Here is an 18,618-nt window from a genome sequence, read left to right on the forward strand (position 1 = left end):
TTGAGAATTCCCAAGCCACCCTCCCTTCCAAGTACTTCCAAATATTCATCACTTGAGCTTTATTATTGTCTGAATTTCTTCCTAGTGGTTGCCACACATGGTAATCTCTCCATATATCATCCCTACTCTAAACTCAGAGGCCTTACTTTCTGAGATCATCCTCTATGGAACTCAGATGGAAGAATAGGCTAATATCAAACAAAGAATCCCAAGACATTACAATTACAGAGGTCATATAAGTGGGGACCAAGTAGGATGAGCTCCTGAGGCACACTCTACATACCTCTTGATCAACATATCTCAGCACTGCTAAGAACCTGCGGGGAAACAAGGCAGTGTGTAGCCAGCAATAGTATTGGCATGCCAAAGGACTACCCAAGCCCTTTCTCATGCCTGCCGTCAGGTTTAATTAATGTCATCACCACGGCCTCCGATGTTAATGACTCTGTGACTCTGGACAAGGTTAAAAATGCCTCATTGTTGTCCTCTGGAACATGGGAAAGAGAATGACACTCCTAACCCCCCCCCCCCAAAAAAATGTTATAACTCGAAGTTGGTCTTTCAGGTTTGGTCTGGCTTGCTTTTTTTTGGGGGGGGGAATTGTTGTTGATGATTTTTTTTTTGTTTAGTTGGTTGATTGGTTTTGTTTTGTTCTGTTTTTGAAATGGGAGCTCTCACTGTGTAGTGCTGGTTGTCCTAGAACTCACTATGTAGGCCAGGCTGGTCTTGAGAGAGATCTACCTGCCTCTACCCCTAGTGTTAAGATCAAAAGTGTGTGCCACCATGACTCACTCAAACTCAGTTTTAAATACCAAGTACTTAGTTTAGTTTCTGAAAGAGTCTCAGTTACAGTAAACACAGGTTTTAAAGATATAGGGCCTTTCTTTGTGTAGACCTGGTTGTCCTGGAACTAGCTCTGCAGACCAGGCTGACTTACATAGGTCTGCCTGCCTCAGTGATGGGATTAAAGGAGCACCACCACTGCCTGGCTGTATAGGACCTTTTAAAAAGCATACATTTAAGAATGTGACTCACAGGCTGGAGAGATGGCTCTTCCAGAAGTCCTGAGCTCAGTTCCCTGCAACCAAGGGGTGGCTCTGAAAACTGTATAATGAGATCTGGTGCCCTCTTGTGGCTTTCAGGTGTACATGCAGGCAAAAAATATTGTATACAAAATAAAATAATCTTTAAAAGAATGTGACTTACAAGATATTTATTTTTAATCAAATGTTGAATACATTTTCAACCAATTATTATTTATAATGCCACATTATAGGTATGCTATTTTATTGCTTTTGTGTATGTGTCCTGATCAACCATTATTTAAACATGTTTTTATTTCTATGTAAAATTTTTTATTACATTAATTAATACATTTAGTGTGTGTGTGTCCATGGATTGGAGGTCAAGGACAACTTATAAGGCCCAGTTCTTTTCTTCCACAGAGTGGATCTCATAGATCAAACTCAGGTTACCATTTTGCAGCAAGTGCCTTTATCTATTGAGTGACCACAATCCCACGTATTATTTCATACATTCAAGTCCATCAATGCACACTGGGCTGGGTGTAATGATGCAAGCCTATAATTCTAGCTCTGGGTAGGCAGAGGCAGGTGAATTTCTGTGAGTTCCAAAACCATCATAGCCTACATAGTAAGGCCTGCCAGGGATACATAGTAAGACCCTGTCTCAAAACAAACAAACCAACCATTTAACAACACAGGGGCTTCCCCTGAGAAAATCAGGTAGCTAGGTTTTGGCTAGTTGTCTTGTATGCCCCCTAGGAGGGAATTATTCTGAGAGTCCTCCAATTTGGGCAAGTGATCAACATTCTGGTTATTAAACAGGGACAAGTCGGCTGTACTACAGAACAATCGTAATAGAAACTGCATGGTGCTATCATAGAAACAGAGTGGTGGATCGATGGAATCTAACTGAAGGTCCAGAAATGAGCCCACACACCTATGGATTCTTGATTTTTGACAGACAAAAGCAAACAATGAAAAAAAGGACATCATCTTCAACAAATGGTGCTGGTCTAACTGGATGTCTACATGTAGAAAAATGCAAATAGATCCATATTTATAACTCTGCACTAAACTAAAGTGCAAGTCTATCAAAGACCTCAACATAAAACCAAACACTCTAAATCTGTTAGAAGAAAAAATGGGGAAGAGCCTTGAACTCATTGACACAGGAGACAACTTCCTAAACAGAACACCAACAGCACAGGCTCTAAGATGAACAATCAATAAGTGGGACCTCATGAAACTAAAAAGCTTCTGTAAAGCAAAAGACACTGTCAACAGAATAAAATGACAGCCTACAAACTAGGAAAAGATCTAGATCAACCCTACATCCGATAGAGGGCTAATATCCAGAATATATAAAGAGCTCAAGAAATTAGACACCAAGAAACCAAATAATCCAAATAAAGAATGGGATACAGAGCTAAGCAGAGAATTCTCAACAGAGGAATATCAAATGGCAGAGAAGCACTTAAAGAAATGCTCAACATCCTTATTCATCACAGAAATGCAAATCAAAACAACCCTGAGATTTCACCTTACACCCATCAGAATGGCCAAGATGAAAAACTCAAGTGATAACACATGCTGTAGAGGTTGTGGAGAAAGGCAAAGCCTCCTCCGTTGCTGGTGGGAATGTAAACTTGTACAATCACTTTGGAAATCAATCTGGCATTTTCTCAGAAAATTAGAAATATTGCTACCTCAATATCCAGCTATACCACTCCTGGGCATACATCCAAAAGATGCCCCACCATTCAACTAAGAAATTTGCCCAACTATGTTTATAGCAGCTTTATTTGTAATAGCCAGATGCTGGAAACAGCCTAGATGTCTCTCAACAGCTTTTTTTTTTTTTTTTATGTTTTTAACCTATCACAAAATTTGGAGTAACATGTTTCCATGTTACTCAAGGAAACATGACTGAAGAATTAAAAAAAAAAGAACACAAGAGTAAAAAATATCAACTTTAAAAAGAAAACATGAAAGCACAATACAGTGGATAATAGAAAGGCCAAAATGAAGCGCTCACCAATCACAAAGTGTCAATGAACATGTGATGAACTATGGATCAGTTATATTTCAGGAAGAAGGAAAAAACACTCAGAACCAAGAATCAGTTAACTGCTTTAAAAGTCCAAACATTTGTGTAGCACTTCAACACACAGCATGCAGTGCTTCTAGCAGCTGGTCCCCAGGAAAATTAGCCAAAAACTTCCTTCAGCTCATAAAGAGTCTATGGGAAATAAACACTCTTTCAGGGAACTGTAACACTTCTTAAGAAGAGAAGGCATGTCTGTACTTTAATTCATTTAATCCTATTTGATGTTTCACCTCCATGTATGTGTTGAGTTGCCGACAGTTGTGCGCTGCCTAGAAGCTGCTGGGAATTGAACCAGGGTTCTCTGGAAGAGCAGTCAGTGCTTTAAGCACTGAACCATCTCTCCAGCCCTGAGAAAACATGTCTTATTAAAGCCACCTGTGTCTCCCTGCCCAGTTCAGGAACATGGGAACGTGACTCCACAGTAGTGAGTGAAGAAGAACAGAGCCGTGAAGAACAGGGTCCCTTCTCACCTAGTTCCCTAGCAAGAGCCACCTTCTTGGGAATCCGAACATGGCAACAAACATCATGCTGCCCCAAGGTGTCCAGCTCATGAGGAGTGCTCAGTCGCTGCCTGCCTTACAAAGGCTGCTCTCAGAATTTGAACTCTGTCCTGAGGCTGAGCAAGCTTGGACCAGGACTGAAAGCTTTTCTCTACATTCTCCTCACCTAAAGCTTATTCTAGCTCTGTGTGTTACTCAGAGTAGACCTTTGCTCAGAGGCTTTCCCCAAGTCAGTAGGCTCATGAAGCATCCCAGCTATGCGACCTCTCCAGCTGAATGGGTTGGAGGTGTGAATGGAGGCTCCCCACATTTGAAGCATTCAACACTTTCGTCCAGTGAACTTTTTGTTGTATGTTTAGGGTACGTAACTACAGTAGATCCCACATTCACTGAACTTGTAGGACATTTATCAAATGTGAATCATCTGAGGTTTAGAAAAGCTACTACTTGCAGGGCAGTAGTGGTATGCATGTTTGATCTCAGCACTTAGGAGGCAGAGGCAAGTGGGTCTCTGAGTTTGAGGCCAGCCTGGTCTGTAGAGTGAGCTCTGGAAACTCACAAACATCTACTTGACCAAGGGCTAGGACCAATGGCTTGTACAACCACACATGGACCCTGCCCCATTTCATGCTTTCAGATAGGTTTCTGTGACCTAGGCTGGGTTCCACCTTTGTGGCTTAGGGTGAATTTGATGTTCTGATCTGCCTGCTTTCACCTCCTAAATATATGGGCTACCACCTCTGGGTTACATGCTTCTGTGACTCAAACCCAGGACCATGTGCCCGCTACCCAAGCCCCCTACCAACTGAGCCACAGCCTCAGTATTCTGGTCCTGGACTCACTTTGTAGACCAGGCTGGCCTCAAATTCACATCAAACCACCAGCCTCTGCCTCCCTGAGTGCTGGGATTAAAGGGGTGCATCACCATGCCCAGCTTTGCCCCAATTTCTTTTGGTCCTGGGAGTGGCACGTGACTTAAAGACCAGCTCCAGAGGTACTGAGTTCAATTCCCAACAACCACATGGTGGCTCACAAACATCTATACCCTCTACTGCCCTCTTCTGGCATGCAGGTGTACATGCACATAGAGCATTCAAAATAAATCTGAAAAAAAAAAAAAAAGTTCCAAGCCTATACAATAAGACTGTGTCTAAACAAAGATAAAGAAAACAGTGACAGGAATAGAGAAATGACTAACTGGCTAACAGCACTTACTGTTCTTGCAAATAAACTTGGTTTAATTCCAAGCACAGAGGTTCACAATGATCTGGAACTCCAGTTCCAGTGACTCTGACGATAACTCCAAAGTACACATAACACAAACTCACAAAAGTAAATAAATCCCTACAATAATATATGAAGATAATGCAAAATTAAAACCACAATTATATGCTACAGTTGTTATTCTTTATTTAATTGTTGTAGTGTTGTTCTTTTTGGTTTTTTGAGACAGGTTATCTCTAGGTCCTGGCTGTCCTGGAACTAGTTATGTAAAGCAGACTGGCCTTGAACTCACAGACATCCAGCTGCCTCTGCCTCCTGAGTGCTGATATTAAAGGCCTGTGCCACCCAGGCCCACATAATTATTACCATTGTTAAGATGAACACCTCATGACTTAGAATGTATCAGGATGTGAGGGACTGGTACCTGATACACTCCAGAAGGAAAGCTGAAACACACAGCCACTTAGAACAAAATCTGATAACTTCTTAAAAACTTAAAACATGGTCTCGAGAGAGGGCTCACTGTATAAGACCACATGCTGCTCTTGCAGAGGACCTAGGTTCTATTCACCGTGAACACTGTCGTTCATAACCATCAGTTATGAACTTTATATACATACATATGTGCAGCCAAAATACTCACACATTAAAAAAACAAACAAACACCTAAAACATATAGGCTGTACTCCTACATGAGGGCATAAGGTGCTACACAGAGCTGGTCCTCTACAGATTGAGGGACACATGGGAACATGACGGTCATGAAGACTATACAGCAATCATTTACTTCAGGATCTGCAATATTCAGTGAAAAGAAAAAAAAAGTCTTATTTAAAATCCAAGGACATTTTAATCCTCTCCCATTCAAGCTCAGTAACATGGAAATTCTACTCCATGCTGGTGCAGTCAAGAACATTGGGCCTCCTCTTGCTAAGCTCCCCAGAAAGTATTAACTTCTTGGGAATAAGGAAACAGCAGCAACCCCTCATCTCATCCCAGTGTTCCTATTTGACAAGTACCTTTGAACGACTGGCTCCCTCAAAAAGGCTACTTTCAGGACTTCTGATTTTGAAAAAGGTTGGCCAATGGCTGAAGCTTTCTCTACATTCACAAACCTATCTGGGTTTTGCATATATTGCTAATGGGAGCAAACTATTGCACAAAGGCTTCCCCACTCTCAATGGGTTCATGATGCACCCCCCGCACTGTGGCCTCTTCAGTTAAACAGGATAGAAGTGTGGGCAAAGGCTCCCCACATTAGAGGCATTCTTGTGGTATAGGACAAACCACTGAAATAATTTCTTAGGTTCACTGCACTCAATACACATATTCTATCCAGTGTGAATCATTTGGTGTCCACAAAGTCCAGTCCTGCAGCAAATCACTTTCCCACATTCCCTGCATTCCTGATGCTTACCTGTAGTGTTGTATCTCTCATGCTTAATGAGGCTGTTACTCACAGTAAAAACTCTTCCACACACATTAAATGTAAAAGTTTTCCTCTGCTACTAACTTATCGGTCTTTCAGAGGTGACAAGTTTTCTGGTTTTATTCTTTTAACACTGCCCAGATTTATGACATTCAAAAGGCCTTTCCCTAGTTTGAGTCACACACGATAAACAAGGCTGTATTTTTTTTTTTTTTTCTGAAATGCTTTTCCACATTCTCTGCACTTCTACGGCTTTTCTCCAGTGTGAACTCGAAAATGATACAACAGGCTGGATCTGTTCATGTACGCCTTTCCACATTCACTGCATGTGAAAGGCGTTTCTCCTGTGTGAACTCGCTGATGAGCAACCAGGAAGCAGTTATGCTTGAAAGCTTTGCCACATTCACTACACCTGAAAGGCTTTTCTCCGGTGTGAACTCTGAAATGCTTAACAAGAAAGGCCTTTTGGCTGAAGGATTTACCACATTCACTGCACTCAAAAGGCCTTTCCCGAGTGTGCACTCGGGCATGATAAACGAGGCTGGACTTTTCCTTAAACGCTTTTCCACATTCACTGCAACTATAAGGCTTCTCTGCATTATGAACTTGAAAATGGCGTGTAAGGTTGGATCTGGTCATATAGGATTTGCCACATTCACTGCACGTAAAAGGTGTTTCTCCTGTGTGAACTCGCTGATGAGAAACAAGGGAGATATTATGCTTGAAAGCTTTGCCACATTCACTGCATCTGAAAGGCTTTTCTCCAGTATGAATTCTGAAATGCTTAACGAGAAAGGCTTTTTGACTGAAGGACATCCCACATTCACTGCACTGAAAAGGCTTTTCTCCTGTGTGTATCATCCGGTGCCGATTAAGGTGAGATGTGCTAGTAAAAGTTTTGCCACAGTCACCACATATGCAGTTCTTCTTCTCTCCCTGCACAGCCTCTCCACTCTCGGTGCTCTTGGGTGGCTCCCCCACAGTGTAAGTCATCTGATGCCTGAGAAGACCTGAGGGGGTCTGGAGGATCGTCCCATTGTCTGTGCTTAGTAAGGGGGTCTCAGCACAGCTCAGCATCTGCTGTTGGAGCCTGGATGAAGTAAGATCTCCTTCTGCAGACCGACTGTGCTCCAAAGGGGACGGCTCACCCTCCACTTTGATCCAACAACCTGAGCAGAGAGAAATACTGATGTAGACTGTCATGACAGAGAGCACACATTACCAACAGTGATCTTATTTCTCACATAACAAGGAGGCTTGTTCATGGAAGGAAGGGTCCATCGCCATGATGAATTTGTCAAGTTCATAGGTTCTAGAAACTTTAGGGGCAGCAAGAACACAAGAATGGAGTGAATCATAGGGAGGAGTGCTAGGAACCATAACACTGCCCTCAGCAAATGGCTTGCTGCAAGCCTCAGCTGCTGGAGATGCAGGACACAGAGCAGAAGGCTGTCAAGCCCATAAGACACAGTACCTTAAGACTCCCCATCCCAGGACTGTCCTGGGTATAGTGCACACTAACACAATAAAGGACGACCTGTGTTTCCCAGTGCTGCACGGGAACAGGCAAACATACCTGTCCATAAACACGGAGTCAGGAATCTCAGTGCAGGCACAGAGAGATCTCCACAAGACTCCAGATGGCTGATGTCATGAATCCCAGAAGGTAGAAGTTCTAAAGTAAAATGAAACATGAAATGAGAGTTCTGTACTAGGACTGAGAGATGCAACCCAAACAATCGATTGGAAAAAAGCCTAATTAGAATCCTGGTAAGAGTCTCTTGCAAAACAAAACAAAACATACACCCTAATAGTGAACTTATCAGTGCCACAATGCCTGCCCCATGCACATACAACATATGTCGCCTGGAAGTACCCCAGTCACAACAATGCCAAGTATTTACAGTATCATCAGGTCACAGAGAAGCCACCACTGTTAAGATTCCTGACTCTAGGCCGGGAGTGGTTGTTCAAGACACCAATCACAGCACTCAGGAAACACAGCAGGAACATCCTGGCAAGTTAACTGGGAGCCAGGTCTACACAGAGAGTCCAGCACAGCTCAGGCTCAATAGATAGACCTTATCTCAAACCACCTCCAATGCACAAAAAATCCTAACCCCAAATTGATTCCAGTGTGCCTTTCTGCAAATGAGAATCAGGGCTGTGGTAAACCAAGTCTCTATTTTTAACCTGTATTTTATACAGTGGAAGAAAGATTCAGTGTTCACAGGACAGCTTTGAGAAGGATATGGATCTCTAGAAAACAGGAAAGCCTACATGCTCTAGCAAGATGGGGTCCTTACCCAGCGAAGACATGAGTGTGAAGACCTCCGTCATCACAGTCTGGTACAGGAGCCTTTGAGAGTCATCAAGTAGTGTCCATTCCTCCCAGGAGAAGTACACAGCCACATCCTCAAAGGACACACAGCCCTGCACAATGGGGGAAAGTTGAGTTTATATGAAGCCTGCCTGTCAGGGACTCTTGCCATCCCTAAGACAGTCACTCCCACTTAGCTTCCTACCTCAGAGGGTACCAGGCTCTGAAGCTATTGACACACAGTCTGTCCTCAAGGTCCCACCAACCACTCTGTTCAGCACTCAGCAAAAGCAGGCAAGTGGACATGGTGGCTTAGTTACTTTACTATTACTGTGAAGAGACACCATGACCAAGGCACCTTATAGAACAAAGAGCTTATTGGGGCCTATACTTCAGAGGGTGAGTCCATGACCCTCATGGCAGCAGGTGTGCATGGCACTGGAGCAGTAGCTGAGAACTTACATCCTGATACACAGGGACCAGGCAGAAAGAAAGCTAACTGGGAATGGTCAGGGCTTTTGAAACCTACAAGCCCACCCCCATTGACACACCTCCTTCAAAAAGGCCATACTATGAGCCTACGGCGCGGGGGGGCATGTTCACTGAAGCCACCACAGCTGCAGTCAATCCAAGCTGGAAGGATGCCATGCAATGTACCTTCTTTCTATCAGAGAATTCACATGGGCCTCTCCCAATCATCTGACTCACACAGACCATTTGGGGGTCACTGTTGTCCACTATGTCCATGGCACAAACACCAGAAAGCCATCGGCACACACATCAGTCTTCTCACTGAGCCTCCATTTCCATCTCAGCATGCAGGCCCAGCCTTCAGCTACCATGCTCCCCCAACTCCTGCCTTGCACTAAAGCCAGCAGTCCATGTACACCTGAGGATTTCCCAGCATTCCCAACCCACCTCACTTCCAGGCATCCTCTCCTGTCATCACTGGAACTTTAAGTCCTCGGAATCTTAAGCCACTAGTTGATATAAATGGAAACCCGGCCATGGAATCCCGGCTGTGGATGTGGGGACCTTTCATTCTCAGTGCATGCCAGGGAAATGCAATGGAAGGACAGAGAGAATCCCAAGCAAAGAGTCCCAGGACACCATAATCTCAGAGGTCACTTATGTGAAAACTGAGGAGTGTGATTCCTGGGCATCCCCCACTTACCTCTTCCTGGTTGGCAGGTTTCATTGAATACTGGGAAACCTGTAGAAAAACAAGGCTGTGAGTAACAAGCAAGGGTGTTGGTGTCTCAAAGGTTCATCCAAGTCCCCACTCATACATGCAGTCAGGTACACCCAAATGAACCCTGGGCTCTGTCCCTTCCTGGATGCTCTTAGGCAAAAATATCAGTCTCCTCAGTTTGTTATCTGAGGTTAAGAATGGCAGCCTGTCTATTTACTATTCCATTGCTGTGAAGGGACACCCTGACCAAGGCAACCCTTATAATATAAAAGAAAGCATTTAACTGGGGGCTACCTTACAGTTTTGGAGTGTTAGTGCATTGTAGAAGGAATCTCTTTGTCTGTATGGAAGCATCTCTGTCAATAAAAAGCTAATTGCCTCTTAGCTGATGCAGGAAATAAGGAGCTGGGAGTTCTAGGAAGAGAGAGAGATGAACTCTGGGACACAGTCAGAGGTGGGAGACTCACTGTGGGATTCAGAAGATGGACATATGAAACTGAGAAGAGTTAACCAGCCACATGGCAGAGCTTAGAATAGAATAAGTGAGACATCAGTTATGAGCAAGTCAAGGAGCATGCCTAGTTATACTGGCCTAGGCTTTTGTAAATATGTTTAAGTCTAAGAGTTATTTCTGGGTGAAAAACACAGGTAAAGCAAAACTGCTATCTACAGTCCATGATCATCCTATTGGAAAGTAGACAGGCATGACACTGTCTACTTTACATTCTGGTCTACAGACAACATGCAGCAACACACACACACACACATACACTGCTTCTGGTGTGGGCTTCTGACACCTCAAAGTTCACTCCCAGCTGCACCCTTCCTCCAATAGTACCATAGCTCCTAATCCTTTTAATCCTTCTCAAACAGTTCCACGCCCTGGTGAGTAAGCATTCAAATGTTTGCACTTATGGGGGCCATTCTCATTCAAACCAACACAATTTCCTTACTCCAAAAAGGGAACCATAGTATCAAGCTCAGTCCTACGTATTAAGTACTTAGTACACACTTTTCCAGTGAACATCATTAATGCTCTGTCAAAAGCTTCACAAACACACATTTCCAAAATGTGTAGTTCTATCTACCCACATTTAAGAAGACTTTGGTATTAGCCAAGTATGACTGTGCAGACTTTTATGCAATACTTGCAAGGCAAAAGCAGGCAGACCTATGTGTATCTGAAACCAACACGGGCTACACAGGCCAGCTAGAGTCACATGGTCATTTCAGTTGAGGGAAGGGGAAGTGATAGCTAACACGGTAGACTTAACCCAAATGCTGAATGCCACCACAGCACTGTAAAGCACTTGGAGTAGTATTTTTTATCCATGCCCTTCAGAAACACTCCCCCTAAGGTCAATTTATTTATTTATTTTTATTTAGTTTTTCTTCACAGCTACACTTGCTGCTCAGCAGCAAGTTCTGATGGCTGAGTTTTCAAAATTCATTGGCAGTTCAGGAGAGTTGGCTCAACTGTCGAGGGCCCTTTCTCCTTTTACAGACAACCAGAGTTCAGTAGGCAGCCCTTACCCCAAAGGAGAACCCACTGGAAGGAAGAGTTCTGTGAATTCAAGGCCAGTCTGGGTCGAAACAGTGAATTCCAGCCAATATTTTAAAAATAAAAAGTGAAGAAAGGTTCTTTAATCTCATCACTTCAAAAGTTAGAGGTAAAAGGATTTGAGCGTGAGGACAGCCTGGTATACTAGAGTTCCAAAACAGCCAGGACTACATAGAGAGACCTGCCTTGGAGGGGTGGCAAAGAGGGAGGGAGAGAGAGAGGAAAAGAATAAAAGAAATCCATCAAAGATACGAACACCCTCTCCCCCTCTCTACTCCACACTCAAACCCGTGCCTGCGTTCACAGGATTTACCTATGGAGTCACAGCCCTGTCTGCACCCACATTACCCCACCGCATCCCGATATTTCCCGGGGACTCCTGGAAAACTTAATAGACAGAACCTCTCCTCTGTTCAAATCTTCCATGGCCAGCAGCTCTCCAAAGACAAAACTCAGCTTCTTAGGAGCACTGAGCCCTTTCCCCCATCTAAGGCCAGCAGGGGTCACCCCAGGGCTGCGGTCTCTGAGCTCCGGCCCGCCCACAAGCCTCGGGAGGTACAATCCACCAGACGCTGTGAGTCAGAAAGGATCATTCTCTAGCACTCAGATGTCAAAACCATAATCTCGTCCACCGATGTCCTACACCCGGGGACACGAGGGCCCGCCCTGCTGGCTCCCGATCCAGATCTCAGCGCTCTAGAATTCAGGGAGGTGGGCGATCAGGAGTCACTCACCTGGGGCAGGGCTCCACCCGCAGCCTCCACAATCACCATGGGGCTCCACAGCATGGTGGGGCCCTGGGACGTGGCCATCCCTGCTCGAAGCCTGGATCAGACCTCACAGGTCGTCGCAAACGTCAGATCCGTTTCCCTGATGGAGGACAAACGCTTCTAACTCTCCCGTTTTCCTGCCATAACCAATACTGACGAAGCCAGTTTTCTGCCAGACTGACAGATCCAGAAAGTTTCAAAGAACCTCCAGCAAGCAAAGCCGAAAGTCCCGCCCAGCGTCCTTTTGTCGTCACCAAATCTCCCCTTTTCATTGGCTAATCTTGGTGCAGTGTCTTCTGGCCAATGTAGTTCGGACAGAATCAAGCACCAGGAAGTGGACAAACCTGCCCAGATGGAGCAGAAGACTCAAGTCTGGTAGGGAGACTTGTAATTATAGATGTGCCAATATTTCCTTGAGCTACAAGACCGGGCTTGCTGACCGTCTCCTAAATTACAGAACTGCAGGCAGAGCCAGGTGGGTTTCTGGGATTAGAAGCCAGCCTGTCATAGTGAGTTTCAGGCCAGGCAGGGAACATTAGGGAGAGTCCAGATTGAACATGGCCCTGAGCCAGTCCATGGGAGGACAGGGGTCAGGAAAATGGGCGAGAAGCCACAACCAAGAGGGGCGGCCTGGGCCACGAGACTGGCATAGGCAAAAACCGCTGAGTTATATAGGCCAGAAGAGCTGGAGAGTTCAGAGTGGGGTCATGTACTGCAGCCAGGAGCCTCCTGTAACAAGTAGAGGCACAGAGGGGTCCTGGGAGAACTTGGCAGCCAGTGTCAGCTTTGACATGTTAATAGACACCTCAGCCTTTATCTTTGTGTGAAGGGTTCTTGCCGTGGTCCTTTTGTAAATAAAATGAAGGAATTATGAGGAGAAAGGAAGAAGGGACATATTTGGACTTATCTTTCACTACTGATCTCTAGAATTCAAACTCTCCTCATTTTTACACACCGGATATAGTGCTGTCACAAGTAACTTTTCTATTGTGCATCCCGTGCTAAGGGAATTTGGGGTTGCATAACAGTGTTCAGCCCAGGAAAGTGCCACCTTACTGTGTGATAAGGATAGGCTTCAGAGAAAAGACTCCGGCAAAAGCTTCCTGGGAAATTAGGAATACTGGTGCATATGTAACTATGACTCTGTCTACAAAGAGTCCAGTTAACTCCTTATACACGGATCCTCCTCCACCTTCTCTCTCTGCAATTGCCCTGGTTTCTATGGCAGCTATCTGAACTACATTACCCAGAACAGACTGTGCAGAAAGACAGGAAGGTGGGCCGGAGGCATTGGTGCATGCCTTAAATCCCAGTGCATCTTTGAGTTTGTGGCTAGTTTGGTCTACAGTCTAGTTCAGCCAAAGTTTCCTAGAGAAACCCTGATTGGAAAGAAAGAAGAAAGCAAAAAGGTTTCGAGAGATGGCACCTAGACAGGTCTGAAATCTACACCATTATTGCGTGATTGGTTCTAAGCCTTGGGTAGGAACCTCCCTGTTCACGTCCCTCTCTGGGCAGCCCAGTCAACTGGCCTGGGGACTCTGAATGGAGTGACACATGACCCCTGGCCTACTTGATTATGTCAGTACCCTGAAGTCTGGGTCCTGAACCTAGGCATAGGGCTAATGTCCCTGATAGTGAATCAGTCTTGCAGGATTCTCTTGTTTGTTTGCTTGTTTATTTTTTATTTTTATTTATTTATTTTTTTGAGATAGGGTTTCTCTATGTATCCTTGGCGGTCCTGGACTCACTTTGTAGACCAGGCTGGCCTCAAACTCACAGTGATTCTCCTGCCTCTGGCTCCCTGAGTGCCAGGATCACAGGCGTGCACCACCATGCCTGACTACATTTTTTTAATTAAAATTTTATTTTTTTATATTAATTACAGTTTATTTACTTTGTATCCCAGCTATAGCCCCCTCTGACTACATTTTTACCTACTAATTTTACTCTTAAAGATTGCATTTGCAGCCTATTGGTGGTGGCCCACACTTTTAATCCCAGCACTCCAGTTCAGAGGCAGGCAGATCTCCAAGTTCAAAGACAGCCTGGTCTACAGAGCAAGTTTCAGGACAGCCAGGATTACACAGAGAAACCCTGTCCAAAAAGCAAGAAAGGAAGAAAGAATAGAAAGGAAAGAAAGAAAGAAAGAAAGAAAGAAAGAAAGAAAGAAAGAAAGAGGAGGGGAGGGGAGGAGAGGAGAGGGAGAGAAAGAGGAAGGGAGGGAGCCAGAAAGGGAGGGGGTGGCAAGCACCAAAGCAAAAAGATCTAGTTCTAATCTGATTTTGATATGAAGACAATAAATTCATGAGCTTTTACTCACTTAAAAAAAAAAAAAAAAACACGTGTGTGTGTGTGTTTTTGTGTCTGTGTGTCCCTGAAATTGTGAAAGTCAGAGGTACAGCTTGTAAATGTCAGCTTTCTCCTTCCACCATGTGGATCCAGATGGTTATACTTAAATAGTGGCTTTCCCCCTTTTGCCATGTCACTTCCTCTGGATTCCCATTTAGACAAGATCCGTGGTTTTCAACCTTCCTCATACTGTGCTCCTTTAACACAGTTCCTCATATTGTGGTGATCCCAACCATAAAGTTATTTTCATTGCTACTCATAATTGTAATTTTGCTACTTTTATGAACCGTAATGCAAATATTTGTGTTTTCCCATGGTCTTAGGTGACCCCTGTGACAGGTTCATTCGACCACCCCAAAGGGGTTAGAACCCATAGGTTTAGAACCACTGTGCTAGGGTGTTACACTCTCTACAGCAATTTTATTTTTGTTTGGTGTTTTGTTGTTTTTGTTGTTGTTTGAGACGGAGTCTCTATGCAGCCGTAGCTATCCTGGATCTCACTCATAGATCAGGTTAGCCTTGAATTCAGAGATCTGGTGGGGATTAGTTGTTTAATTTTTGTTCAGGATTGTGTGTGTGTATGTATGTGTGTCTGTAACTTCAGGGTGTGGTAAAGATCTAGAATGCTGGGAATGCACCCAAACCCAGCTGCACTTGTTGCTCTTGCAAAGGACCCAGGTTCAGTTTCCAAAGTCCGCTTGGGACACACACCATTTGTCACTACAGTTCCATGGCATCTGATACCTTTTTTCTGGCCTCCATAGACCCTCCATGCATGTGCTGCCTATGCATACATGCAGGCTGACACCCAAACATATAATACTATTTTTTTAAGCACATGTGAGAAGTAGTCTCAGCCACTGGACCTTGTATACCAAGATGAAGTAGAGGTGCAGGACGAGAGAGACGTGCGTGTTGACAGGAAGTGCGTGCAGGCGACTCGGCCCTCTTAGAGAGCAGTTACTGAGATCTGGTTATACTTGGGAAACGTGATGTAGAGGCTTTATGTGATTTAGCTGGTTGAGAGGAGTGACTCTTTGATGGAGTCTGTTTATTCACTTTACTTTTGTTGCTCCCTGTTAAACACAATGGTCAGTGGCACCTTATGAAGAAAGGTATCAATATTCCCAGAGCCTGCTACACTCAGAGATAAGGTAAGCTTTAATGTCTGTTTAGCAACCATAATACATGGAGTTTAAATCCCAGTGCCCACATAACAAACTTGGCTTCATCTAAACCTGTTACTCCAGTTCTGAAGGATCTGAAACCTTGTTCTATCTCGCATTATTCAAATGCAAACTCAGAGGTACAAAAACGGGTACAAACAAATCAGCTCATTGATAAATCGGTAAACAAAATACTTTAAGACTGTTCCAACATAATGGTGATGTCAAAATCTACTGAAAGTGGCTGGAATGGTAGAATGAACTGGTAGAATGTTTGCCTCATAAGGATATAGCTCACTTAGAGTTTGAGCTATGTCAACACCAATCCTAAGAAGAGGCCCACTGCTGGGGATTGGTCTGGTGCTCTGTGTATTCAGATGCTAAATTCTGGGCCCCAAGATCTGGTTCCATGAGCTCTGTCAATAGCAACCCTAAGTAGTGGTGTACACACTCAAGAAGTGGAGGTAGTGCATCAGAGGTTCAGTCTTCCTTAGATACATAGCAAATTAGATAGACCTAAGGCTCCATGTGACTTTGTCTGAAACCAGCAACTAAACACACTCATGGGGAAAGGTAAAGAGGAGATTAAGAATGAGTACAGGGTGTTAGGAGCCTGAGGTTCTTGTCTACTCTGATGTCCAGGAAAAACAAGATTAAGCACCCAGGACTGTTCTTTCAAAGGGTAGGGCATATAACCTGATTTTCCAGAAAGTTGGAAACTGGAAGTAATTAATAGCTTGATGATCTGAGTTATCTGTTGGGCTAGGCCATATCAAGTTCCTACACCCAGGACTAGGGGTGGCTAATAGCCCAAATGACCTCTACACTATCTGTATGATGAAGGCCAGGCCAGAGCCTTTCTATCCTTAGAACACGTCTTCTTGGAAGAGATGACACTACCTTGAATCAAGCTCGATTTAATTACACTTCCTTACACTTCCTGGGGATTGTATTACACCAGGAGAACTTTTTTTTCCAAATTATAGTGTTTAAATTTGATGAGAATGAACAGCCTGTGCTGAGGATTCCCCAGCATGGAGAGTAGGAGGGTCTTTGCTGACAGGGTTGCCTACAGAGGAGATAAGGTATTGGCAATGGGAGGAATGGTCAGGGGAACTTAGCAATCAGGCTGCCTCTGAGGCTCTGACTTCTAGTAACCAGGTGCTTCTTTTTTTACACAAGTTTCATAGAACAAAGACTAATAATCTGCCAAGTGGTACGAGTAGGTGCTTGGTTTTTCATTACATATTCAGGGCTACAAGTTCAGTTACAATTAGAAAATACAAACAGAACAGATATTATTATTAATTATTATTATTATTATTATCCCTATGGCTCCAATTTAAAGAATCTAAAGAATGCTCCTCCAAAGCAAGCACATTTAATATATGACAACCTGCTTTCAGGCTGCCAATGTCTACCATTTGAGAGTACTCCAGACAAACAGAAAATAGCTAAATAGGGCTTTTTCTGAAAGGAAATACTAATACTTATTTTACTGTATGTTTCATCATCTATGCTATAAGGTAAAAAAGTTTATTTTCGTCAATCTATTTTATTGACTGAATTATATTCCTCTAGGTGTGTACCCTATATAATTCCCTATCTTTAACTACATTTTCAGAAAGCTCTAAAAGGAGAAAGAAACCTTGGATCTGTAACCTGTTCTCCTGGCCAATCAGAGTTTGTCAGTTGTCACTGTCACCTTGCACTAATTATGCTGTTTGAGTTTACTCAGCGTCAGATACCCCAAGAAGATATGCCTCATCTAGCTATGTGCTTATCTGTGCTTAATCTCCAGATCATAAGGAAGACTTCCAAATAGTGGCCAGATAAAGCTAATTTTAGGATTTTCCTGAGAAGACTCAGACCTAATTTTTCTTAGGAAAAGACATAAACTGAATCATAATATAGAAAGTACCCAATAAAACAACACAAAGAGCCAAAACTGAAAAGTTACAGATGGAAGGACAGGGATTATAGCAACCGGCTCAGTTTTGCTGGAACTGTGTCAAGAAGCTATGCTGGCTTCATGACTCTCCCCGTTTGCAGTGTATCTTGCCGTGCCATGCCTGAGAGCTGAGTCCTTGAAGTCTTGATCCAGGTTGGTAATGCCAACCTGAACCTACTGTGTCTACCTGCAGGGTCCCCCTCACAAGGGCACTCTAAATAAAATCTGAAGGACACCGGAGCTTATAGAGAAAAGTCATTGAACATACTCAACCCAATTTGTTGTTGTTTAAACCTGTCATCACAGAATTTATTGTGCAAATTCAGTGAGATATAAGTGAATTTAACAAGGAGATAGTTTTATAAAAAGAAAATGACAAAGAAGAGTAAGTAGTAAGTACTGTTCTTACAATTCTACATATAGTAATCTGTTTTAGTCTGCTTAGGTAACCCATTTGTTTAGTTTTGTAGCAACTATAAACTACTTGTTACTATATTTTAATGTTTGCACATTCAGTGAAATGTCCCTGAGAAGTTTGTGCATTGTGTTAGTTTTCTTTTTAGACTTATTTATCATTTCATGTGTCTGGATGTTTTACCAGCACATATGTATCGTATATGCACATGTCTGGTTCCTTGGTGTCCTCGGAGGTTAGACGATGGCATTGACTCACCCTGGAACTGGAGTTACAGACAGTTTGGACTGCTTTGGGGATGCTGAAAAGCAAACTGGGCTCCTCTGCAAGATCAATAAGTGTTCTCAACCCCTGCACCAACTCTCTAGCACCCTGCATGATGTTTTTTTTTTTTTTAAGTTAGCAGATAGTTTTCAAGTTTAGTCACTTGGAATACAGCAGCTGGGTTCTCTTGTGCTACCTCACATATCTGAAAATCTCCCTAAAAATGAACCCATTTGACATTTTATGGCCAGTCTGTTGATGTCTGTATAGCTCCCCCTACTACCCATGTTGATCTCTCTAGGAGATATTCTCTTATCCTCATTCTGAATTTCCTGTAGCTTTTAC

At 43.5% G+C, this 18,618-nt stretch overlaps 1 protein-coding gene across 1 annotated transcript; it reads right to left on the minus strand.

The window, feature by feature from the left end:
• Positions 1-551: 551 nt before the first annotated feature.
• LOC132650145 (zinc finger protein 419-like) lies at positions 552-12,321 on the minus strand. Its single transcript, XM_060375700.1, has 5 exons — positions 12,093-12,321; positions 9,780-9,818; positions 8,592-8,718; positions 7,862-7,960; positions 552-7,454 (listed from the first exon to the last, which is right to left on the minus strand). The coding sequence occupies exons 1-5, from the start codon at positions 12,168-12,170 to the stop codon at positions 6,532-6,534; spliced, it is 1,266 nt and encodes a 421-aa protein (XP_060231683.1). The 5' UTR covers positions 12,171-12,321; the 3' UTR covers positions 552-6,531.
• Between the last annotated feature and the right edge of the window lie 6,297 nt (positions 12,322-18,618).

The sequence above is a fragment of the Meriones unguiculatus genome, chromosome 1 (genome assembly GCF_030254825.1).
Source record: "Meriones unguiculatus strain TT.TT164.6M chromosome 1, Bangor_MerUng_6.1, whole genome shotgun sequence".
Classification (NCBI taxonomy): domain Eukaryota; kingdom Metazoa; phylum Chordata; class Mammalia; order Rodentia; family Muridae; genus Meriones; species Meriones unguiculatus.

Coding starts and splice junctions, on each gene's coding strand:
- LOC132650145 (XM_060375700.1), bottom strand. CDS start 12,170: ATGGCCACGTCCCAGGGCCCCACCATGCTGTGGAGCCCCATGGTGATT. Junction 7,961..8,591: donor CACACTCATGTCTTCGCTGG/GTAAGGACCCCA, acceptor ATTTTACTTTAG/AACTTCTACCTTCTGGGATT. Junction 7,455..7,861: donor GACTCCGTGTTTATGGACAG/GTATGTTTGCCT, acceptor CTCTCTGCTCAG/GTTGTTGGATCAAAGTGGAG.